At 37.4% G+C, this 26141-nt stretch overlaps 1 protein-coding gene across 13 annotated transcripts in view; it reads right to left on the bottom strand.

The window, feature by feature from the left end:
- The window catches only part of PTPRM (protein tyrosine phosphatase receptor type M), a 480321-nt gene that overhangs the window by 31961 nt on the left and 422219 nt on the right, over nucleotides 1–26141 (bottom strand). For all 13 annotated transcript variants that reach the window (XM_054057714.1, XM_054057715.1, XM_054057717.1 and 10 more), the window contains 3 exons: nucleotides 23140–23216; nucleotides 20370–20406; nucleotides 1180–1277 (listed from right to left, as the gene is read on the bottom strand). In XM_054057714.1, the coding sequence (XP_053913689.1) occupies nucleotides 1180–1277; nucleotides 20370–20406; nucleotides 23140–23216 (212 nt within the window). The remainder of the gene's footprint in view (nucleotides 1–1179; nucleotides 1278–20369; nucleotides 20407–23139; nucleotides 23217–26141) is intronic.

Below are 26141 nucleotides of genomic sequence, written 5' to 3'. Positions count from 1 at the left end.
TGCTGGTACCTGATCTGTTGGCAGGCATGGGCATGCAGGTATCTAAACATTAGGACATATATTAACAATTGAAAAAGAACATAAGGACAATAACCTGACATTGTAAAACTGGACTTGCTAAAAAGGAGACAAGACCCGACACACTGACTCACACGACATAAACACTGCTCTCTCCTCATGCCAGTGCCACAGGGCAGAGAGGTATCAGCCACTCCAGCAGTGTGAAATTAAAAACATCTCTTAAAACCATGTGGCTCACACCAAGATATGTGAGTCTGACTGCTTATTTCAACATTTTGATTTACAATAATTGCAGTAGTTGCAATAAAAGAAGTGGGCTTTTCTTTTTCATTCCAAATGAAAGCTACATGCCCAGTTACCAAGCAAATTTTCCCAAAAAAAACATCTCAGATGAGGACTAAGATACTAGTTCATAGACAAAGCAGTAAATTAAAAGACTAAGTTATTGATGGCTCTGAGACACAAAGAAAATGGTTCTATTCAATACTTGTTGAAAACAAAATTAGCCATAATGACTTGAGTAGGAGGCCTACTTTAGAAGCTATCAAGCAAAGAAAGAAAAGTACACAGTATCAACCAGGTAATTCAAGCTTTCATTTACTACTCAGCTTCTGAAGAAGACCTCTTGGTCAACAAATTTAGGGTACAAATGAGTAAAGCTAATTTTTTCTGGTTTAGTCTAGAAGGCTTACAGGAAGGGAAAAACAAACAAATAAGGTCAATTTATACTAATAAACTATGAAGAAGGTGCAATTTCATACTTTTCTCAGAAATCTCTTTCAGAAATTACTCCCACTCAGTTCTCCTTAAAAAAAAGATCACTTCACACTTTGTTCCGTAACCAGTTCTCTGGTTTCCCTAAATAGATGTGGCCTGAGATATCTACAAAGATATGATGTTTTCCCTTTGGCAGTCTTTGCAGTTTTCAAGTGTACAGAATGCAGCTTTATCAGGTACCTTTTCATTGTGCTAATGTTATCCAAGACAAGCATCGAAGGCATGTTTAAAAATAATTGATAATGAACCTCTTAGCAGAGGCACTCATAAATATTTTATGTGCTATATTCAGTATGTAAGCATCTTGTTGGTCTGCTATTTAATTTCCAAAAGTAAACACCTTGGAAGTCTTTCATCTTTTGAAGTACAAAAATCACTTACCCTTCCCACTTCTACGAGGTTAGTAACCATGATTATGCTGGCTGTGTTTTCATGCCATACCATTCTCCAGAAGTCATATATTGTCTCCTGCATTGGTCCTGAAACAATAAATCAAAGGAAAGGTTACTTTCTGAAAGTCTCATGATTGGAAGCTTGTCTCTGGGGAACTTTTGAGAAACCGTGACTCTACACATATATTCATATCACTAACATCATATTTTTCATTTAGGGTCAATTTCTTTTCTGTCATCCCACGTATCTGCATTAAAGTATTTTTCTACTGAAATAGTGCTCTGAAAGAAAGTTAGTTCTCCAGCATTTAGGTATTTATCTCCCTAATACCCAGAAGTGGAATTATAAAAAATGGATAACATTACTCTTTCTCTTAACAATTCGATGATAACCTAGAGAAGGTGTATTTGGAATGAAATGAGCCTCAATAGACTATGTGGCCTTTCCTGGTTTCTAATATTTTTCTTAGTATATACTATCCATCAAATTACTCCAGCTCCTAAATTGTACTTCCTGAAGTGAGACAGAAGTTATAGTTTTTTTGCTGCAGTATATCACTTTGCAATATAACAGGGAAAGCAGTAAAGTACCCTGGCATGCCAAGCCAGCCATGTCCTCAGCAGTGCTTTCCCCAACAACCTGTGCACTTTTGTAGATGAACACAGAAGGCTTTCTCTAGCGTTATGTGAAAGCTGGCACCAGCCCACAGGAAATGTTACAGAAATCAAAATATTGAGAACAATCACATCACTTTGTACATGCCTGTCTGTTTCTAGTCCGTATGTCTTACCCATGAGGTTCAGTGTGCCACTCCAGTTTTAAACCAGCTTTAACCCCCCCGACCCAATAACAATAAACAAATCACAGAATTGTTTAGGTTGGTAAAGACCTTTAAGACCATCGAGTTCAACTGTAAACCTAATACTGCCAAGTCCACCACTAAACCATGTCCCTAAACACCACATCTCCACGTCTTGTAAACATCTCCAGGGATGGTGACTCAACCATCTTCCTGGGCAGCCTGTTCCAATGCTTGACAACCCTTTCAGTGAATGAATATTTCCTAATATCTAGTTTAAACCTCCCCTGGCACAACTTGAGAGCTATTTCCTCTTGTCCTATCACTTGTTACTTGGGAGAAGAGACTGATACCCACCTCACTACAACCTCTTTTTAGGTAGATGTAAAGGGTAATAAGGTCTCCCCTCAGTCTCTGCTTCTCCAGGTGAAACAATCACAGTCCCCTCTTTTGCTCCTTGTAAGACTTATGCTCCAGACCTATCACCAGCTTTGTTGCCCTCCTCTGGATGCACTCCAGCACCTCAATGTCTTTCTTGTACTGAGGGGCTCAAAACTGAACACAACTGAACTAGTGAGGTCTGGCCTCACAAGTGCTGAGTGCAGAGGGACGATCACTTCCCTAGTCCTGCTGTCCACACTATTTCTGATAGAAATGTAAAATACTATCAGGTACTAACATGAGCTTAACAACTATACTGAATCCATTACTGAACTGCCACATTGCAGTAAGCAATTAGTGGCTGATTTAGAGGAATGCCTTAAACCAGCTAATTGCAGGATAAATGGATAATGTATTGGCCTAAACGTTCCTCCAGTGAAGAAACCAACACTCTTAAAGCATTACAAAATCACACATCGATAGATTTGGGTAGTTTGGCACCCGTGTTTTGGTACTTTGAGCTCCCACTGAAAAGAAAATTTTCACTTTGAAAGTCATGTACGTAGTGAAAAACACAGTAATACATTATTACGTACGTAGTGAAGAACACAGTAATACATTATTACTATATTAGGTAGGTCAGATGATCTCTGAAGGTGCTTTCCAATGCAAACCGTTCTGTGATTCTGTGACTACATAGTTCTATGATATAATAGGCAAATCAAAACTAAGTCACTAGGCAAATAACATCACAGTTACGACATAGCTTCAAATTTAAGAAAAAAGGATGGTAATAGTTTTAAAACTTTTGAACTTTTAACATTTCTTTTTATTTTTAGCAATTTCAAAGGATAATTTTATCATCCATAATTTGCATAGACCATTTAAGGAAGTTAGGTATCCTCCTCCTTACTTTCTCTGCTTTCAAAAACGCTGCATACTTTGTTTCACTGGTTTCCCTATAGTGACTCAACTTGTCTTTTACTTGCTTTGGTAGTTCCAATCACAGGAGAAAAAGCCATTTGGACAACAGGAAGCTATGACTCAGAATACAAGTGATGTAAGAAGGTCTCAGAGAAGAAATAAAAGCAGAATCTGAAACTACAGTTTCAGAAATTACAAAGTTTGAGCTCATGTTGTGGCTACACAACTAAAGTTTTTTTGCTGTTAATTTACAGCACAGAACAGTTGATACTTTTTTGAGATTTCATTCTGATGTACGACAAGACTTAAATCATTCTTCACCATATAGAAATTTACAGTTAAATATTTTACTACTATGTAATTGTCCTGGATATTTAATACAGCCATGATCCAAGTGCAATTCTGAATGTCACAGATAATTAACATGCATTATAGTGAAAGTTTATCTTGCTTCTATTTTAATAATCTAGAATTCAATATAGCTTTTGGGGCAATTAAACTCACAACAGCACTAGAAAGGTTTTGGGCCAACTTCTCCTACTGGTAAAAGGAAGGAGTCTATTTTACTCACTGTAGGAAAACGCTGTTTGTGCCTAGCTCCGTTCTTCCTCTCAAATCTCAAGCAAATATTCAGTAAAATTACTATAGCCATCATCTCTGAAGAACTGTAGCTAAAAATAGGACTAAGGAAAGGCAGTTTTCCAGAGTAGTGTCCTGGAAAGAGTCTGCAAGTTCATGACGCATTATTAAGATTATTTCAGCTTGATCACGGATAAAAAATAACAGCACTATTGCTTCAAGAATCCTGATTCACAGCCTGGTTTAATGGACAAAATCTAAATGGCTGTACTGCATTCTGTCACCATAGGATTATATGATGTTTCAAGATTTTTCTTCTGAATATAGTTTTGGTAAAGCTGAAAGAAAGGTGAGAAAAGATCCTCTGTCTACATAGCTATATCTTCATTTCCCCTTGCAAGATGGCAGAATCTCTGAGAAACTGAAGGGTAACATAGCAAGTTTCTTCTTGTATTATGTCAGTTTTCTTTCCTACAGATTCACTTGAAAAACAAGGTGGTTGGGCCCTACTTTGTAAGAGTCATTTGGTTTTGACAGCTCTGGGATACCCTGCAACAATTCATTCCTGCTTCTTTTTTCTACAGCATAAATCGTCTCATGATTTAATGATTCCTACATTTCAGACCATGAAATCACAAATTACAACGGGGAAGTGATCCTAAACACTAATTTCTTCCTAACGATTTTGAATTTGTTATACTTTATAAATAAAAAAGATAATAAATTCTGAGAAAAATAAATCTTTAGAGAAAGTAATAGCATTTTTTCAGGCCAGAGAAACACCTGAGCTCTGACAATTCTTTCAAGCTTGATTCCAAATGTTCTTCTAGAAGAAATACCCTGGTCTGCAGAGCTGAGTACACTTTTCTCAATGCTACTATCCAAATGATAAGACAATCATTATTAAAGTGCTTGACAGGATTCCTGCTCTCCTCCAGTATTCTCAAATGTTTTCTTGCTTTTCCTCTCCAATTCTTACATGTAGTCTCCAAACTTCTTTCATGTTTAGGACCCTGAAAGGAAAAAAACCACCTGAAAATGTACCTTAAAGTCTCAGAAAGTAATTCTTTTCTACCTCATTTTTCTTTTCTTCTTGACATTTTTCAAATTATTTTCTGACATGTGAATAAATTATTACTTGTCTGCAGCCAGAATTGAAAAGCATTAGAGGCTAGGTAGGGTTGGAGGATTTATTGTTGTGAAGAACTGAACAATTTGATTCCAGAGACTCTCGTGGTAGGGAGAGAAAGAGCCTATAATTGTTCTAAGCATCAGCTTAACAGATGTGTGCACAATAGGTGGGAAGGTTATTGTCAGCAGTTGCCCTCTTGTGGGAGGAGAAGGTCTGAAGAGCAGGTACTGTGTTGCATAACAGTAAGCCTGTGGCGTACCCCATTAGCTACACAATATACTAGTTGGGATCAAAGATTTCTGCTGTGAAAAAAAAAATCAACAACATACTGCAACCATAAGATGAAGAGCAAAGGAAAACTAAGAAAAAGAAATCAACCCTCCAAACCCCAAGCTAATTAAATGCATTATTGAACAAACTCAAACAGAAATGATCACTTGTATATATCACAACCATTAGTTGTATTACTGGTAGTTGTTAGTTGCTGCTCTGGGAAAGCAAACATATTAGGAAGTGGAAAATCACACAGCTTTTAAGAATGGTTTAAACTCTTAAGAAGCTGCTTCGGTACACAAAGCCTTCTAGAGCTTCTATTTCTGCTTATTGTGAAGCCTAGTTCCAACAAGTGCTATTGCTACTGGGGTATGTGATCAATTTGAATGTGATAAACTAGCCCAGAATACAAGAAAAAGTGTTCAGGAAAGAAAGCGAACACACAAAGAAACAAGTAAAACCTGAACACTGAAATGTCCCCAGCACATACTCAGATGGGACTTGTAAATCTATGGGTCATTTTTCAATTTATAGAAAAGCAAGCAGCTTGAACAAGGAACAAATAGCTTCTAAAACCTTCTACTGCGGAATGTCAAATCCACAAGCTAATGTTTGGTCCACTTGAGACCAAATTCAATTATAGATATTAAAGCTAGAAATGTGTAGAAAATGAACAGATATCCTTAAGCTTAAAAGCTCCCCAGGGACAATGCATGGGCAGTGGAAGCTGCTAGCATGTATCGACAGAAGCAGCAGAATGACAAGATGCAAGACTTATTTGCAGTGGTTAAATTCCGTATTGAAAAGAGTGCAATAAACTCCCTTCCAGTGAGCAGATGTGTGCACCACATGTGAAGAAGTGGTTATAGAATGGTCCCTCACTTAATGGTTAGTGCAGTTTCTAGTAGCAATGATAACTGCCTTCACTTTCTGCAGAAGAAAAACTTGCTGCTTGCTATTGTGGCTGCCCACAGCTTGATCACTTACAGACAGGTAGTTACTATACCAGCATACACGGAGCTGCGGTTTAGCCCTCATTCTTTACTATGTATGATCCCTTCAAAGTGAACTTGAGATGCAGCAAATGTTTTCGTATTAATTGATATGGCTGCATGACAAAAAAAAAAAAAAAACCAAACCAAAAAGCAATGATTCCCTTTGCAACTACAATGTCAAAAAATCCCAAACCCATTATGTGGCAGAAATTGTTCAAAACATACATGAAAGCATAAAACCAGAATGGGTGGTGGTGGGGAAATTGCTAGGAGAACAGACTACGAGCTAACACATTAAAATATTCAAGAATTTTTTTCATAATGAGCCTCTTAAACCGGACAGACTAGGAGTTAGCAGGATAATTTACAGAGAATTTCACAGGGGGAAGCAAAATTACTAATGCTCTGCCAGTCCACTGATCTGATGATCCATAAATGCATGTTATTTGCTCTTTTAACCATGCTGGAATTTGGAGGTAAGAGCAAAGCGCCCTTTCAGGAAAAATTATGTAAAAAATTGCAGTTAAATGTTTCTTTAAACTATAAATATCACTGACTGCAGTCGAGGGAACGTCTCCTTTAACTGAAATATATTTTTCCCTACTCAGAAAGGCAATGTGCCCAGGATTTTATCAATATGAATTTGCAGGTGTGTAAATTATTTGATCAGGTTTTCATGAACATTCAGTTTTGTCAGCCCCCCAGTTACCTGATGGGAAGCTCCTCAGTGGTCAGCAGCTCTGCAGACCTGGACATCTCTTTGCATCATCAAGTGTAGAATAAGGAGTGTAAGTTTGGGTTCCACTTTTTCATAAAATAAAATGTAATGCCTCGATCTTTCTATCTAAAATAGTCACCATACCACAAAGAAAAGTGACAGATCCCAGTTGTGCTGATTAAGTCAACTAGCAAGATAAACTAGTTCAGTATTTTTTGTAATAGTGTCGCCACTGCCACACTGCAGTACAGCTGTACTCTGGCTCATCTCTGCCCTCCGAAAATAAGCTGTTTTCTGAATGGAAGATGCTTTGAAGATCTGATGAGTTACTGATAACACAATTTGTCAAGAGCTGTCTTTACCGTATGCTTGTTGAATAGGTATGGTAGCACGCATTTAATTTTCACTCAGCCTTCCAAGAGTTCATAAGGTGTCAGTGCCTCCATGGAGGCCAGCGAAGTCCAGAACAAAGCTCTGCTCTAAAACCTTAAAAAACTCAGGCAGTGATCACACAGTCTTTCAGCATTAGCTTCTCCCAAAATAGGCTTAGACAGTTGTTTTCTACCATAACACATACACTTGAATTGACTTTAAAGGCTTATACAAGATTATGTTTTCACATATGTATGCTCCTATAAATACTGTGAATAATTTTAAAATCTGTGAATAATTTTAAAATCTGAGATAAAACTGTGGTCAAGATATCACTAAACCACATGAGCCCACCGTTCACCAACAGCTATCCAAATGCATACAGATCAGACTTTTGTATTTGAAGGTGTCAGGAAAATAAAGATGAAAAAGAATCAGGCCATATAACCTGGATGTTCTAGTGCTTTCATTTAAGTCTTCACAAATCTGTTCCAGTCACTAAAAGAGCATCAGAAGGTAAAATGTACCCAGTGTTATGCACCTATTCACTTTCACTCCTATAGGCCTATCACTGCAGGAATTAGCACACAAAAAGGCAACAGAGATTTGTATATGCAAAACTTGGCCATAAATGTTTCAATGTTATTTATTAATTGCTGGTTTCTAGCTGGCATACTTCAGTATTAATTATGACTTGTCATTTTTGCGTTTCCTGGCCCCAGACATTTTGTGCACTGAAGAATCTCAATGAAATTAAACAAAACCACTTTCATGAGCTGAAAAAACACATTCTTGTTTTCATTACTTTATTTCATTTGACTTACAGTGCTGACTGTGATGGCATTTGAAATGCACTTTTTAATTTTAGCCTCACAAATATTAATTATTATGTAATCTTCAGCAGGGTTATATTGCAATTATACAGCTATGTTGGCTTTCCTGATAAAACTTTCTTGGAAATCTTTCTTGCTTTGGAAAAATACAAATCAACAAAGCTGGAGATGTATTTCCAAGGAGGTTGGTTCCCTATAAGTATGCTAAGCCAGCAGGCAGCTCAAGCAAGGAAGCCTGAGGCTATGGCTACTATTCTGTTAGGTGTGGAAAAAAACTTCCCTCTCAGATTTAAACCTCATTTTAACTGATTTCTCCAAGGTAACAGATTTAGAGACAGTGCAGACAGCAGCCACTCATTTGCAGAGGCAGTAACTAACTCATAGTCAAGTAAGAAAGAACACCTTTTTGTAAGCAAGAATCCTACCACAACTTTAGAAACAAATTAAAAATGTTTAGTTTCTCCTAACAGTAGTTTTAACCCAGGCTTCAGAATATACTGTACATATCAAGTACATGCAAAATCTATATCTGAGTTGTAGCCAGCCCACATTCCTTATGTGGCCTTTTGCAATGATAGCACCTTAGAATGCAAAACAAAAAAGGCAGTATGCAGCAACACTGTTCCACAGTGAGTCACCTCAGCTACACTCAATGGGTTAATCAGGACTGAGCTATGAATTCAAAATGTTTGGGTTTTTTTTTTTCATGATTTCCTCATCTTTGATGGATTGTCAATAAGAAAAAGATCTGACTGACTCTTGTTAGCTTGACATTTCAGGAAAACACTGCTTATAAAGCAAGCTGAAATGCTTTATTGGGACAAATCCTCCCAGCACAGCTACTGGCAACATAGAGGCTTTTTGCTGTATCCTTCATTCTGGAAAAACACAGCCTTCTCTCATTATCAGCCAAGGGACAGCACAGTGAATAGTAATTGGCTGATTTTCAAGAACAAACTAAATCCTACCTGCTACGAGCTAGCCAGTCAGCAAACCCTGCTGCCTGCACATCACTATATCTGAAAATTGGCTTTCACAAAATGAAATTTTCAAAGTGCTTTCAAGTCCCATTAGCTTTCAACGAGGCTTAGATTACTAAGTGACTGAGGTGCATGTAGAAATTTCATCTATAGCTCCCATGAGACTGACCAGTGCTTTGGCTGGCTTTTCAAATCACCTCCTCCTACATTTAGAGGAGTCAGCACTAGACCTTTCACAGGATGAAGGAAAGGAGGAGATTGACCTCTGAATTCTTTAGCTCTTCCAAATGTAAAAAGAATATAAAAACATTTGGCCTGTAACATGCCCTTTACAGTATGCAGTAGTGATGAGCCACAGTCGTATTATTTTATGAAAGATACGTAAGCATCTCACAGCTAGCTAAAATAAACCTCCTTCATTTTAAATTCCCAGCTTAATATAGAGACACTGAAAATATATATCCTTTGAGTAATGACAAAACTGACTATTCAAGAGAATATTTTTCTTTAGAATTGCTCATCTCACAAAACTAGATAACCAGCTTGAAACACAAATTTTATTAGTGTGTTTATATACACGTCTGGATCACCTATTGGCTAGAGCTGAATAATTTCTCTTGTTGGCATTTCCTCTAATCCTATTCTGCAGTGATTCTGTGGGTAGTCACATGGTTCTGTGGAATGTGGTGTTTATTGTCTGGAATATCATATGGTGTTTTCTTTTATTTATTGATACAGATCTAACCTGGCTGCAACAGCACATATCTCTGTGTATTATTTTGTCTGCATTATAGCACCATCTAGAAATCCCAGTCTAGGACTGGAGCTCCACTGTAGTGGGAACTGCATAACACATTAAATGCCCATGAATACACAAAAGGTGTATTCCCCTCACAGTCCAAACATACCTTGGGAGACAACAGGAAGCAAGGCAGGGTTTCAATGAACCGAACAGTCTTGCTATAATATACAGCAGCCACAATATGCCAGCTTTCTAGCCATTTCTGAATAATCTTACCCTGTCCTCGCTCCACATTAGTATTTCTGTGTTCAGAAACAAGCCATGGCTGTACTTAAATATATTTTTAAGTCTGAGGCCAGGCTTTATTCGCGCACTCTTGGCAGGTGCTATTTAAGACATTTTTTATAACGCTACAGCTAATGCTATCAGCTAACTTTCCGCCTAATACAGTGTTACACACTTATTGATTGACATTTCTCCACAGCTACATTTCCAATACTAGCTCAGTTTGTTCTATATCAACTAAATAAAATGAAAATGTCATATGATTTCCCAAAGAATAAATAGCATATTCCCATAACACCTTTTGACAACTCACAGAAGTACTGCAGGTTGGGAACAGAAGATCTGGCAGCAACAGAAATGGTCCAGATTTATCCAGTTAGCTTGAGATTAGGCAAAGCTGAATGCAATAAAAGCTATGTACATAGTACTACTAGTACTAATATACCATTATCCCATTCAAGAAAGCTGTTTTTTTCTGATCTGAACTGCAGGAAATTAAAATCCCCAACAAAACCCGGTAGTTGCGGTCTAATCTAGGTCATCCACTATAATTGAAGAACGCTTTCTTTCATGTAATTTGTTTGCCACACAGTGGGAATGTTAAGCAGTCTGCTCCCTTCGTTAACGTTTTCTCAGACTGGATAAATCCAGTATCTTCCAAATTTTGCATTCCATGTAGCAGTCCCCAGGGTTAGGGATTCCTCAGTGAAGGTTATGTGAGATACTGAGTAAGGCCAGAGTCTTGAATCTTTACCTTGCACACCTTTTAAGAGAGCACTGCTAGGCAATGGCTTGCTTGGAGTGTTTTTCAGTTTGGTTTTTTTTTTTCTGTGATGAAACAGGAATATTTTGAATAACTGTAATTGTAACTAGAGGCCTTGATGTAGTCTCCAGTGGAGTGTACTAGCTACAGAGAAACAGAGTTGGTCTCACTCACACATGAACTCTCTTCCTCTCTACAATCTACGGATATTTAATTGTTTAATTACAGTCAAGCATGTCAGAAGAAAAATAGGGGACTCAGTTAGGCAACTGAGATACAGGTCCAAATTGATTCAGACTCTGACTGAAGGCCTATTCCAGGAACTGTGACCCCACCATTTGAACCTGAACTGTCTTTGTGAAAGCGGTCCCACCGAAAGTTTTAGTTTGACTGAATCAATGTTTTCCAGAATGAAAGCTGTTTTAGTTCCTCATTTGTGCATTCTTCTCCATAAGGCTGATTTGCATCATGGAAACATGAATACCTATTAATCACTCATTCTGAACAGCCTATCTGAGCTTGGGAAGACAAACAAATATGGAATTTATTCTGTAAAAAACATGCTGCCTGTAACTTTCCAACTCAAAAATCTTAGCTAATTGACTTGTTGGACTGGGTTCTTCATATCAGCTTGTAATGCAGAATCAATTTTTATGATGGATGAGAAGTTTATCTCCATCATTTTATCCCTTTCAGTAGAAGGTTCCTTAGGGAACGGACAAAAGAACCTAATTAGTCTTTCCTATTTCTACTTTCTGTTTTCATGTTGAGTCAATCATAAGCATTAGGATGTAATGAAATCATCACTATTCTCTAGCTCAAAAATATGAGTTAATTTTGGCTACTTGTTTCTTTTATTTTTCCCCAAGGACCTTATTGTGAAGGAATATTGCTCATGCTTGTGAGTAAGATATCCAGATGCTGTATTTTTTCAAACTTTTGCTGGAAGTTTCAGTGCATTACCATTAACACTTTTCCCAGATAAACAAACAAGATAATTTAGTCTACATTAATGCTTAAGTAAAAATGCTAGCAAAATCTGTCATGATTTATTGTCCCAATAGTTATCTCATGAGTGAGATATATCACTGACATATTTTTCTATTTAAGGCTGGAGAACTTTGGTACACCCATTTCTTCCTCATAGAAATAGCCAGAATCAATTAGATATCTTTCCCTTTAACTTCTAGACAATGACAGCAATAATTAAATCTGCATGACAACAAATTCTCTCAGAACTGTTATTTATTCTTATTTTGGGGAGTACATTGGTTATTTTCACCACTGCAAGTAGGGAAGGGCAACACTAGTATTTTCATTTTATGCTTTATTATATTCTGTGACAGACTGCAATATTTGCTGTGCACTGTAAACAAGGAAAACCATTTTAACAGGGGGAGTGTATTTGTGCTTAGTACCAACACAGTAACATGAGCAGCAGCAGAGGGAATCTCCACACAGTCTACATCTGAATACACAACTGCACAGAAGAATACAGATGGATAGGGAATGAAATTAATCCAATAAGCCTGTATTGTTTTTTTCTCAATGGCAGTGCTTCAAAATTGCCCAGACTGTCATGTGCATTGCTGACCATATCATAGACTCATAGAATCATAGAATCACTAGGTTGGAAAGGACCCACTGGATCATTGAGTCCAACCATTCCTAACAACCCCTAAACCATGCTCCTCAGCATCTCATCCACCCGTCCACTAAACACCTCGAGGGAAGGTGACTCAACCACCTCTCTGGGCAGCCTCTGCCAGTGTCCAATGACCCTTTGCATGAAAATTTTTTTCCTGATGTCCAGCCTGAACCTCCCCTGGCGGAGCTTGAGTCCATTCCCCCTTGTCCTGTCCCCTGTCACTTGGGAGAAGAGGCCAGCTCCCTCCTCTCCACAACCTCCTTTCAGGTAGTTGTAGAGAGTAATAAGGTCTCCCCTCAGCCTCCTCCAGGCTAAAGGACACAAAGTAGAGAAGAGATGACAAGTTTCAAAGATTCGAATGTAGTGACAAGACAAAAATAAGTTGCCTTATTTGTTTCTTGATACGTTTGTTTCTGAAATACACTCTGTTTGTAACACCTTTTTTTTTTTGGTTTTTTTTTTTGTTTGTTTTTTTCCCAGTAAATGAGAAGACAAAAAGCCTTCTTATACCTGCTGCCAAGTCTCCTCCAGGCTGCTGAAGACAGACTGGAAAATAAACTTCACAGAAAAAACAGACGCTTTGACTATGTGATTTTCCTGACAAACTGCATTTCTCTGCTCCTTCTGCTTTAGCACTGGGCTTCACTGATTGACAAGCATATTAGGAGTACTCCATCAAGAGTGCCAGGTACCTTCTCCATCAAGTCCAATTTATGGCTGATTCTTTACCCAGGACTGAAACCCTATTATGAAACATCGGCTTTTTATAATTTGCATCTCCTCAAAATACTGACAAGTGAGGTACATTTTTACCGCTGATGTTCTATACTTCTTCCTTGGACAGAAAATGGATTCTAGTGTCTAATCTATGTAATTAGGTGCCGGAGCAGTAAACACAGTAAAATCCAGGGCCACCTCCATAATGTTCTTTTCTGAAAGTGTGCTTTGTTTACAAGGACAGTTTGCTCAGCTCTTGAGTTTCAGGAATATCACAGCTTCCTTGTTTGCAGGACATGTTTTATAGTCACATTTTTTAAGAGGACAAATATATTAATTTTCACACAATTTGCTGATTCTATAATACAACCTTAAAACATTTCCTTTTGCCTGATTCACTTAACTACTGTAGTCTCTCATTGCTCTTACTTCTTAATTCTGATACGCAAAAGTCTATTGTAGCTATTGCAAACTAACTTCACAACAGAGAAATCAAACCAATATGTCTTTGAGACAGAGGTCTATATATGCTGTGAAGACCTTTTTGTCTGATTTCCTGCCACTCAGTCTTTGCAGGGGAGAGGGTAGGATTGCTTTTTCTTCCTCTGTGACTTTGACAACAGAGAAATCATCAGTTTCTCAAATTGTTGTTTCACAAGCCACATTAACAAACAAGTGAAAGAGCAGACTGCATGGGATAAGAGATTTTATATTAACAAATAAATATTAAATAATGGATGGAGAGTAGCTCCGAAGACAAGGACTTTGGGGTGCTAGTGGATGAGAAGCTCAATATAAGCCAACTGTGCTTGCTTGCAGCCCCAAAAGCCAACCTTATCCTGAGCTGCATCAAAAGAAGTGTGTCCAGCAGATTGAGGGAGGCGATCTTGCTCCTCTACTCTGCTTTAATGATACCTTACCTGGAGTGCCGTGTCCAGCTCTGAATTCCTCAGCACAGGAAGGATGTCGATCTGCTAGTGAGTCCAGAGGAGGGCCACAAAGGTGGTGAGAGAGTTGGAGCACCTCCCGTGAGACAGGCTGAGAGAGTTGGGGTTGTTCAGCCTATAGAATGGAAAGCTCCAGGGAGACCTTATAGAGACCTTCCAGTACTTAAAGGGTCCTACAGGAAAGCTGGGCAGGGGCCATTTACCATGAAGTGCAGTCATAGGATGAGAGGTAAGCATCTTAAGCCAGAAGAGGATAGATTTATATTAGATATAAGGATGATTTTTTTTTTTCTGTGAGAGTAGTGAGGCGCTGGAACAGGTTACCCAGAGAAGTTGTGGACGCCCCATCCCTGGCGCTGTTCAAGATCAGGTTGAACGAGGCTATGAGCAACCTCACCTAATGGAAGGTGTTCCTGCCCATGGCAGAGGTGTTGTGACTAGGTGCCCTTTAAGGCCCCTTCCAGTGCAAACCTTTCTTTGATTCTATGATTCCGGTTCAGTATTGTTCCTAGAGCTTATTCGTATTTTCAAAGATTTTCCAAAGGTTTATGAATAGCAGACATGTATTTTATGCAAAATGTAGCCACACGTACATGAAGAAGAATTTAAGTGGCTCTAACTAGTACCTATCAGCGGTTTTCCAACAGTGCTTCTGTTTAACCTGGTCTACACAAAAGATTCACAGAAGTTGCACTAGAGTCTAAGCCAATTTTGTACCTATTCAAAAACTATGCTAGCACTGTACTCACAGCCATCTGCCAAATGGAAATCAAAAGGGGCATCTAATTCCCTGTACAGACAAAATTACCACATAGCCGATTAAGACAAAGGCAGAAATACATAGCTATCATGAAGAAGTTGAATGATAACTGTTCTAACACAGTTATCACTAAAATCTCCTATTATAAACAAAAAGACAGAGACAAGCTCTGCTATTCTCATGTTCCATAAAGTGGTAACTGTTGAAAAGCGTTGACTCTGGCAGCTACCAGTTTTTACTACACACTTTTTGTCCTCAACATAAAAAGTACCAGCTTTTAAAAGGTGCTCAAATGCTGCATTTTTTATCACCAGCCTTTGGTGGGAAAGAGTAGTAAGAGAGCTCTGGTGAATATGCTATATGCCTTCACAGTATAACCTGGAGATATCACTTCAATATGCAAAGGGTATGCTTTTGTATGTGTTTGGGGTTGGGAAAAAAATGGAACTACTTTGCCATTTATCACCATTATTGCAAAACATGTGAAGGACATGTTTCAGAAAGCCTCACCTATTTAATGTACTGCTTAGGAATGGGTTTATCTCCTTCACTGAATACAGATGGCTTACACCACATTTTTAATGTCTTGATGATTAAAAAGTAAATAACAGCATCAAGCAGTTGAATCTTCAAGACTAACATAGGTGCATAGAATTAATTCACTTCATATATATATATATATACACACACATCAGGCAATCAGCTTGACTACTCTACATCTTGCAAAACTGACAGCATAGCTAAAGCTGAAAAATTGTGTATAACTATCTCACTCCATTGTTTTTCAATTCTCCCTGAAGTAATTTCAAATGTTAATTTTCATCCAGAGGCTAAAACCAAAACAGCAAAAGTTTCTTTGTAAAGATATGTGTGGAGCTTCCACAATACTGTAGTTCTGACAGCTCTCTGCAACATAAAAACAAAAAACATGCCAAGGAAGTTAAGAGTACTATTATTCAAAGCAATGTTTCTGCATCAGATATCTGAAAGGGAACTTTCAGTTTCAAAGAAAATGTATTTTTGTTTCTGAAAACCCTTATTAAAACATTCACCCAGCATATACAGTTGTGTGCAGAATAAAGACATATTTTGCAGAAAAAAGAAGGAATATGAACAGGGTTATTATGGTCACAAGTTTATGCTGCTGTAGTGAAGACTATAAGCATTTCCATTGTAAATATTTATTTTCAGAAGTTTATATCTCAAATCTAAAAAATTCCTCCTAACTGAAACTTGACTTGATGCCTGTCTCCATCTAGCAATACACAAAGTGAAACAGTTCGGCTTCTGCTTTACAATTGGATACAGTCAAAAAACGAGGTAGAAAGGCTACACTGGGCTATTGTATCTAAAGCGGCTTTATTTTCTAGAGTAACTTCTACAATCATTATGACATGCTCTGAAACACTTCCACAAAACATCTTAGATCCAGTTCCTCTGCATACTGCAGCAAGCAGAGACACTTTGACTTATGAGGAATATTCCAAAGTCAGTGATGCACCAATGAATGTATGCCATACATATTATAAAGACATGCAGCTTGCATGTAAGTATCTGCTTACACATGAACGCTGTAGAACTATATTAACAGCTGTTTGTCACTCATAATTTACAGTTGCTGGTGCAGCAGTGGAGGAAGCATTACAAATACTTTGGTAGAGACTAGCTAAAAGAAGCTAAACCATAGGTCAGATAACTACGTGAACTTCAAGGGACACAGAGCAAGTAAATACAAAAAGGATTAATTTTTCCTGCTTAGTAATCAGGGTGAGACATGCAAGATCAACAACAGTCATCCAATAATAGGAACATCCAGCAGTGTGCGTGAGAATAAGTACCATACAGACATTCAACCTAATGTTCTCGTCAAAGGACCTGGTTAAAATTCATTGATTACCTAACTCCTGGAAAATAAGCTCTGCTGCCAGTAAATTGAACAGATCATACAAAAGCTCAATATTCTGCTATAAAATAATTCTACAGAATTATATCCATGGGAACAAGTGATCTACAAAACAAAGTAGCGAATTTTAAATTGCACAAGTTTGCTGGTTCTGCATGACCCAGTACACCGGCTTGTGACGAGGGATTCTTTTTAATCTTGGTGACTCAGGGATGGATCCCATCTGTTGATGCCAATTACACCAGATCACCAAAAGTCTTAATTAGCCATAAATTCACTCTACCACTCACATTATACTTACCGCATAAAGGAAAAATGATGTTAATTTTATAATTGAAATTGCACACTCTGAATGTATTACTCTTTAAATGGAAGTAAACTCCTTTCTGATTATCAGTTGAGAAAGCCTCCATTAGGTAATGCTTTTAAAAAATGTTTCTCTCTGTAATTCAAATTAGCAGCAGGATAATCTGAATGCCACAGTGGAAAGACACCAGTCTGTACATCAAACTCTGGTTAGTATGGAAGACACTAACACTTCAATAAACAGGTGATTATGCAACTCGCAGCTCTGCTAAAAGCAGATTGGTAGTCTATTATAAACTGATTAAATTTGCCACTTTTTCACTTCAAACAATTATATTTGCTCATTAACACTTAATATGTTGAATGCAGTTTAAGAAGAACACAGGAAAATGAAATATCAATCACACTAACTCTTCAGAGATTTAAAACTGACTCACATAATGACATTTTCCTTCAAAGAGCAATAGGTATGTGCACCGTGAAAGTTGCAGGGGAGGAGAAAAGGGAGAATAGGAAAAGTTATTTAAAGACTGATGTAAGTGGACATCAAGGGAATTAAAAATGCAGCTTAACTGTTGTGCTGTGTTTATGTTTATACATATCTATATGAAAGCATGTTCTAAAACAGAGCATGATTGTCATTGGCTATACCGCAAGCCATGGCCCATGACAGGCTTACTCATCAGGAAGACATACACAGGCACAGTCTGTTCAACATGTGAAATAAATGTTTTTCGTTCTGTAGTTAATATAGATCTTTAAAGGGATTTTAGAGATTATTCCCAGTTACCTTTTCCCCTTTGCAGAAGACAGAGATTGCATCTTACTGTAAGTGTTACTATTGTTCAAAGGCTTTGTCAGGAAGCTGGGATACTGGAGAATAAGACCAACCAGCCTTTACACAGCTGCATCTGCAAGGGCATTGCAGAGAACTATAAAAAGCAGATGAGTATTTTTAACCCTATTCTGCAGATACAAAAGCAGAGATAGAGGAAGGAAAAGAAACTTTCTCATGATTCTTCATTAGGCCAAGGACAGAGCCAGAAAGAATACATAAACGTCGAGATCAGTGCTCTTTGTTCCTTCAAAATTGAGATACAAATTTGCTTCTTAACTGGCCTTAAAAAATAAGATGTTAAAAATGTAATCCAGTGAAAAACTCACAGACAGATCATTTTGAATTTGCTGTAAATTGTATGGCCATCTAAACCCAAATTTTATATTCTTCAGAATATAAATATTCTTCTCCCCTCTATGCACTCAGCCGAACCTGCAGAGAACAAACTGATGGGACCTGCCCTAAATGATGACAGCTGAAACAGACACATAGTCTTCACACCTTGGAAGATGACTTGTTTTTAACTCCTCTTATTCTCCTTCTTGACGAGGTACTTCTTGACACCATGTCAAGAAAAAAGTAAGGCAAAGAAACTCTTGGGACTTGCTGGTGGATCCAGTAAATAGACTTTCAGTACAATATTCAGAAATTATTACATACTTGGCTTTAAAATTTGAAAGTACAGAAACCTCAGGCTTAGTATTTGCTATTCAGGTATGCTGATGAGTGACAGAGCCACATTTAAACTTGCTTCAGATAGGGATCTTGAATGTCTATCAGAAAGCTGTAAGGGAGATCTGATGAACTTCATGATGAAAACAACTGTATTACAAGTAAAATGCCAACTGTGTATTTTTTTATTTCAGGTTTCAGTTAACGCTGAAAAACAACAGCATCATCAGCTAAAAGTTAAATGGAACAATCAACTTCTCAGAAGACGAGGATGTAAAAGCCCATCTCAGAGAATTAAGCAAATGCTGCATTTTCATCCCAGTTTTCCTATCTGGCTCATCAGTAGAAAGCCCATGAGATGAGGGATGTGGTAGCAGAAGTGGAAGAAGCAGCACATTTAAATGGCTCATATTCTAAGATCACAAACTCCGATTCTGGTCTAAATACGTAATATTCACAACAACAAAGTGGTTCTGAAAGTAAGATCTGCTTCTGCCCCAGTGTTGCACCTCATCAGGGACTGTTGAGAGCTGAAGTACAGAAAGGCAGAGACAGGAAGCCTGTCACTGGTAGAATGGGGACTGGAGGCTGCAGACTCTGGGTTACTTAGGGGACAACTGAAACCACAGTAAGACCTCTTATTTGACATGTCCAACCTTTTATCTTTTTTTCATAGTAGCACATATGACCTCTATATTCAATTAATGGAAGTATATTATACTCATTACTCTAGCTGACTCTCTTAAAAGGTTGGGCTTATGTTGTAACAACATATGTGGGTGTAGCCTAACTTCTTTGGATCCACAGGCAAATGTAGGAAGCTCTGTCACGGAACACTTATTACAGAGAAGATTTCCTCCAGACAATGGAGGAGCAATCAAATTTTCACATGCATGCTATCCAAGCACAGGCAAAAGACTGGCATATTGTTCAATATCATGATTAAGCAGTCACAAAAGACTCGTCTTACCCACCTGTTTGAGCTCTGAACTTGGCCAAAAAATAAATAAGAATTGCATCAGAATGGACAAATTATTTCTTTGACAACAAGTGCCAATTGAAACTTAAATTGCATGTTGACAAAGGAATAGGTTCTTGTTCCCAAACAAGCTTTTAAATGATGGCCTATAAAACTCTTTCTCTAGATCCCTTTGAAGAATCCTTCTGCAAGTGTAATATGTTTTTGGGTCCTCAATTAAATATAATTGAAGTGTTTCATATTCTAAGGACCTGAAGCCTAGTTATCACTGAACAATTAAGAGAACATACACTCTCATGGCACTGTTGTCTCTCTAAAAAGTTTACTGAGTATTTCTACCACTATTTATTTTTTTCATGAGTAAAACCATGTTGAGTAACTTCTGTCAAAAAGATGTATTTTGTTTTTCTACTCAAAACTTATTTGAACACAAAGGTAGCAATGGACTGCTTACTTGACATATCTGAAAATTAGATATTAATTCAATTTGTTTGCTCCTACCTAATTGAGTGAGCCTACTCTGTCCTGAATACTGACTGTGGCAAGAATGCGCATTCGACAGTATAAACTGTAATCCGAATACCAAAACCTCTTAGCCTTGCATAACCAAAAATAAAGGGTGATGAACTTACCTTGTGTAGCAATGTAGTGATTTGGTCTATGATAACCCTAAAATAAATTGAAAGAAAAATGTAAACAATATGCACCCTGGCTATGTTGCCGTAAGTGAAACTTCATTTAGAGTAGTACTCAGTCAAAATCACAACAATGTAGATAACATATTAGATGCAAAAGTTCTTTCCAGTGGGGGAAGGACAAGGGAGTATGGGAACAAGAAGCACATGTGTTTTCTGCAAGATACTGAAGTTGCTGCCTTGTACATTAGGGGACAGAAGTAATATGTTCTTTCAGTCCCTTGTCGGCTCTGCTGAAAATGAACAGCATGAAATCCTCTCTAGCACTTGCAGCTAATGGCATCAGATGCTCACGGAGGCTGAGATATACCTCCAAGCCATTACTATCGAGTGTAAAACCCAACCCTTTTTTAACAGCTAAAGAATGCTAGATTTGCATTCAGCCGGGGAAAGGGTGGAGGCATATTCAGTCTGTCCACTGTGATTTGTTTATGTTTTATTTCTAAACAGTAAAAAGGAAGGTAAATTCTTTGACTAAATGGTTTTGTATGAATACAGTTGTTCACATCTAAATAGAAAGAATATAAAACAATTCTATGTTTCTCTGATGACAAGAGCAACTTAATCACAAGCCAGCTGTGCAATAAAGACATACTCCATGGATTTTTTTCAACATTGAATAGGTTGCCAGTAGGGAACAATACCTTTTTTATAGTATTTGAATTTCTGATGTGATGAAAGTGTCACCAAAGGTTTAGATCATGCACTAGTATGTTGATGAATTCGGTTATACCAGTGTTAATTCTTTAATAAAGGTTATGATGAATTGTCAGTGATCAATAGGGAGAATTTAAAGCTGTAGTTTGCATGCCATTGCAATTTCTTTGTAAAAGAGCAGAGTCATGGTAGTGATGCAAGGTGGGAAAGACTCAAAATGACTTGAATATTACAGAAAGAAGAATTACAGAATTGATTCCTTTACATGCCATCAAAGCAAAATCTGGAAGTCTATGAACTGAGAAGTATTCAGATATCTAAAGAGTTGGTTTTTTTGGCTATGTGTTATTTAATATCCCTAGTGGCTGGGAACAAATGCAGCATAACCATTGCCCCTTTCTCTTTTATCCAAGAAAATTTCATAGTATCTGTAATGGTGCCATTCCCTTATTAACATGTTTGTTCTGTCAACATGGCAACTGTACTAATAATTGCATGCAAATGTAAAACTGCAGCTGTTTCTGTAGTAGAAAAACAAGCATTTCTAATGGAAACCTGACTAGCAAGATTATAATAAAAAAATCCTATGTTTTGTGGTAGAGTTGCCTTTGGAAGATGTCTGCAGTCCTCCAAGCTTTCCAATGAAGCCAAGTGCTGAGAATTAGGGAGAAAAGTTTCTGGTTATCACCCATCGTTTGTTTTAGGACCACATTATCTCGATTCACTTGTACTTCTATAAACAAAAAAAGGTTTCCGTGCAGCTACCTTATCAGCATTTTAAACGAGACTGAATGGTCCAAATCCTTAATCCTTGCAGCTTTTAATACTTTAGAGTCAGATCCAAATCTGACACAAGAACATACTAGTAGCCTAAGCTGAGAACAATCCTGAATGCTAGTGTCTAAGTGAATTCAAATCTAGGTTCTCAGTGTGAAGTCTCTCTTCCCTTTCATGACAGATTACTCCCTCCAGAGTTTAGTGAGACATTAACTAAATAATTTTCCATATGTGCCTTTACCTCTCAGTGACTGTGCTATCCTTTCAAACAACAAGGGACTGAGCAGAAATCTGAGCTTAACTTCATGTTTCTTGAGTGTGCTAATAAACACCAATAGAAGGAGATATCTTTAGAAAGTTACCACTTCAGATTGTTACAGCTGGAATACCTGCTTTTCTTGTATTGCTCTAGTTCCTCCATACTCTGAGAAAAACATCTGTTACATTTGAACTGCAAATTGAACTGCAAACTGTGACACCACTTTCCAAAGATCCTGAACAAGAAACTTTTAGCTGATACAGTCTCCCATGAAGCAACACTTGTTTTACTTAGCCTAACATCTAGCACACTACGTAAACAATAAAATTATCTTTGCTATCCATAGATTTTTGGCTTTAGGTAATATTGACTTTCTAATGATTTTCAATTCTACTTCTGACTTAATTCTTTCAACCAAAACCACCTTGTCTCTTAAAGAATTTATTCTAATGTAAAACATTAGGTTAACATGATGCAGAATGAACAAAGAAGCCACCTTCAATAATTAAACAGCCTACATATTTAATGAAATGTCTTGCTTGCATTAGAAGTACTGGTTAACAGCTGCAGAATATACTTTGAAGGCGACTTAAAAGTGCAGAGATGACAAGAGATTGTAAATTTCTGCATTAGTCATTACAGAGTTTTGTCACATTAATATGCAAACAGCTTTCTTTTAAAGGTGGAATTATGCCAAGCTGTTGACAGAAAGTGAAAATAACATTTTGTTAGCCCATATAACACCAGCAGGCAAAGTAGCCATACAGTGTTGCTGGCAAGGTTAGAGTCTAGTGGCTGTTTGAGGAAATGACTCCTTTCATTTGCTTATTGACAAAACCCTTGAGGCTTTTTTTTTAATTTAGTGTATATCTTGTTTCCAAAGATAGTACTTTCCAACAATGTTTAGCAGCTGATGCTAGCTGTAATATCTGTTACAAATTATGAATAACGTGAGAATAATAAGAGCTGCCTCTCTGAATACATTAAGTTTGTTGACTACATCAGTATACGCACATCAATGTAATTTCCATTGATGTAATCGGAACTTGTTTCTCCTTCAATGGGCTGCAACCTCACTCGAGAATGATCATCTGGAATGGAAACAACGGAGAGAAAAAAAGTAATTAAAGATATATTCAGTAACAAAATCTTAATCAAAATACTACGTTAAAGTAAAACTAAAACCTCAGCAAGTTCATGTTTGTTTTGTTGTCCATGAAAACATTGCATCTACATGTAATCCTTATTTCAGTCATTCATACGGCTTTCCAAATCCCTGTTGCTTTTCAGTCTGAACGTCTTAAATACTTCTTATATGAAATCCATTGCAATTATGGTTTTTTGCCTTGACACCCTCCCCGCTTTTGTCAATAAAATAAATAACATTAAGTTGTCAAAGGCTTAGTCATTTGGAAATGCTTCTGCTAGTACTCAAAATAAGCTGAAGCCATTCTACAAGACATACTACTACCTCACAGTTTCTGAAGGAAACTCATTTTATTTTCAGTAAGGGAGAAAGCAAAATAAAATAATGACAAAACCCCAGCAGTTGGATAATGAGTTTGTCACTGAATTTTGCTCCACTGTGGCCACCTATATCTATTCAGGAATGTGCAAACACAAATGCCAATCCAAACCACCACAGCGTGGGTTCATTTCTTGTCAGCTGTCTCATTTTCTTTATGATACCACAGTAGTAATTAAGAAGTGCTAGAGGCTAGACCAACCCCCCCCCCCAAAAAAAAAAAAAAGAATTTCTGTAACGCTGGCAGGGCTTTCTGTTCTTTGAGGCTTCAAATGCTCCTCTTGATTCTCTTTGTTGAAAAGCAACCAAACCCAAAGGCTTTTCCTGAATGCTGCACAAATTGTTGATAAAACAATTTGAGGGTATGATCTCGAGGATGGAGAGATGGTAAATAGCCACTTTCCTGCTACTTTGTTTATAAGTTACTCTTGGTAATTATACACCTGTGTATTGTTTTTGAATGCTGCTTGCTAGCTAAGCTAATCTTACTTGCAGCTGATAACAGACCTTCATGACTGATTATTTTGTTGTAAATGTAAATAAGCACCCAAAACTTGCCACCCATGTTCTATAGAGGTATTTTCTTTAACTTTAAAAATCCTAAAAGATAATGAATGAAAGAACATGCAGTGGCTTAAAATCCCAACATCATCACAAACCGCATAATATTGGCTCACATTACAGTGAAGAAGGGAGAGAGCAAGTGATCCTTAAAATAACATTCTTTTACAATTACAAGCCAATAGGTTTTCTAATGGCAGAGTAGGAAAGGAAGAAGCAAATTCTTTATTTCATTCTCTTTTTGCTCCAAGTCTCAGGAACTAGAGATCTTAGAGCCTTATATGCTTCCCAGGGAGTCCCCTGGGAGAGAGAAGGGGCACAGCTGTAAACCAAATATAGTAAATCAGAATGAATTAATATTCAGCTCTAGGTTCCACACAGCTCTTAATTTGCTGTTTTCTTGTAATTATTTCACCCACCAGTCTTCAAGAACAAGTTTTTCCAAACATGCTGGAATATTAAAATCAATTATGTGAGCCTTTTCAGCCTCCTTATTCACTTCTCTGAGACTAAAAATTTATAGAGATGTGACTCTCCATTACATAATCCATGCTGGTCTGACCCTACTAAGCTATGCTTATCTGAGTGCTGTGCTGTTCCCTGCTTAATTAAGCTATTTATCAGTTTCTTCAGAAGAGAGGTTCGGCTCACAGGCCCTTAATTCTAAAAATCCATCTTACTTAAGAAAGATACTACATTAGGAACTTTCTAAGCACCAGACATGTCGCTGCTTTTACAGTTTTGGGACCTTATCCAACTTTTGCTGAAGTCAGCAGGCTCTAGAAGTCAAGCTTGCTTGGACTCATTATGTCTTCATCCGCATTTCCATGATTTCCTGCATGATTGTCTTAAAAGCATTCTCACCAAGAACACTAAGGCTCATAAAGTTCTCCACTTTTATATTTCTTGACTTACTCAGAGTAGGATTCAGTTGTCTAAGCCCAAGTATCTCATGACACTTTATAGAACCTGAGATATACTGTCTAGCCTTCAGCTGCCACTACAGTATAGCACAAGTCTCTTGTGTACTGTGTCACTGGTCCTGCACAGATGTCTTAGGTCACCTGAAATGGCACTACATGCCTATGTTTAGGCAACTGAATCCTGTCTTTGATGACCTGAACACCACTGAGTTCCATATTGGCCAAATCAAGCTTAAACTTCCCACTAAAGAATATTTTCAAACCATAATTTCCTATTATTTTTTAGGCTGATTTACACAATTGAGTAATATGTAGTATCTTTTCTTTACCTTTCCTCTCATTTAATTATTTTATTTACCCCATTCTTTCCTTGCAATAATTCTTGCTTTGGATTACATAAAACGAAGTAAGTTACTTCATAATTGTAACTTCACATCATCTTTTTTGCCCTGTTTTCTTCTCACGTGCATCCTTTCTAGTACTCCATTCTCAGCTAAGTTCTAGGCATTCTGGAGGTAATGGATAGTTTTTTTGCAATGGAACTGGAGTGACTCCCTCTGTCTTTGCCTTGAAAACTCTAATTAGACTCCTTACTGCATTGGTAACATTTCTTAGAATGAAAAAATTCTTCAGTCAACAAAAAGCAATGTTATTGTGTCTATGTCTGTGCTTCTGTCAAGCAGATTTAAACCAAAGAGGTACACAAGTCATATATTCTTCCAACATTCTTAAAGAGCCTTTAAGTTAACTGCCTAAATGTTACGGTAATTTTTTCCTTTAAACCTCAGCTGCTCTTGACAATTTCTGTCGCTTTTAAATACTCTCTTTTCCAGCCCATCGTTATGTTGATATCCTTCTATTAGGAGATCAAACTTAACTTTGCACTGATCACTTAAGCTTTCAAAATGAGTTATGTTAGAATCCATTTGTCTTTTTGGAAAATGGTAATAGATTATATAAGCATTTTATTCTCACTCCCCTCACACTATCTACAACATGTATATGCC

This window comes from Cuculus canorus, chromosome 2 (genome assembly GCF_017976375.1).
Source record: "Cuculus canorus isolate bCucCan1 chromosome 2, bCucCan1.pri, whole genome shotgun sequence".
In the NCBI taxonomy this organism is placed as follows: domain Eukaryota; kingdom Metazoa; phylum Chordata; class Aves; order Cuculiformes; family Cuculidae; genus Cuculus; species Cuculus canorus.
This window is presented reverse-complemented; position numbering and strand designations above follow the sequence as displayed.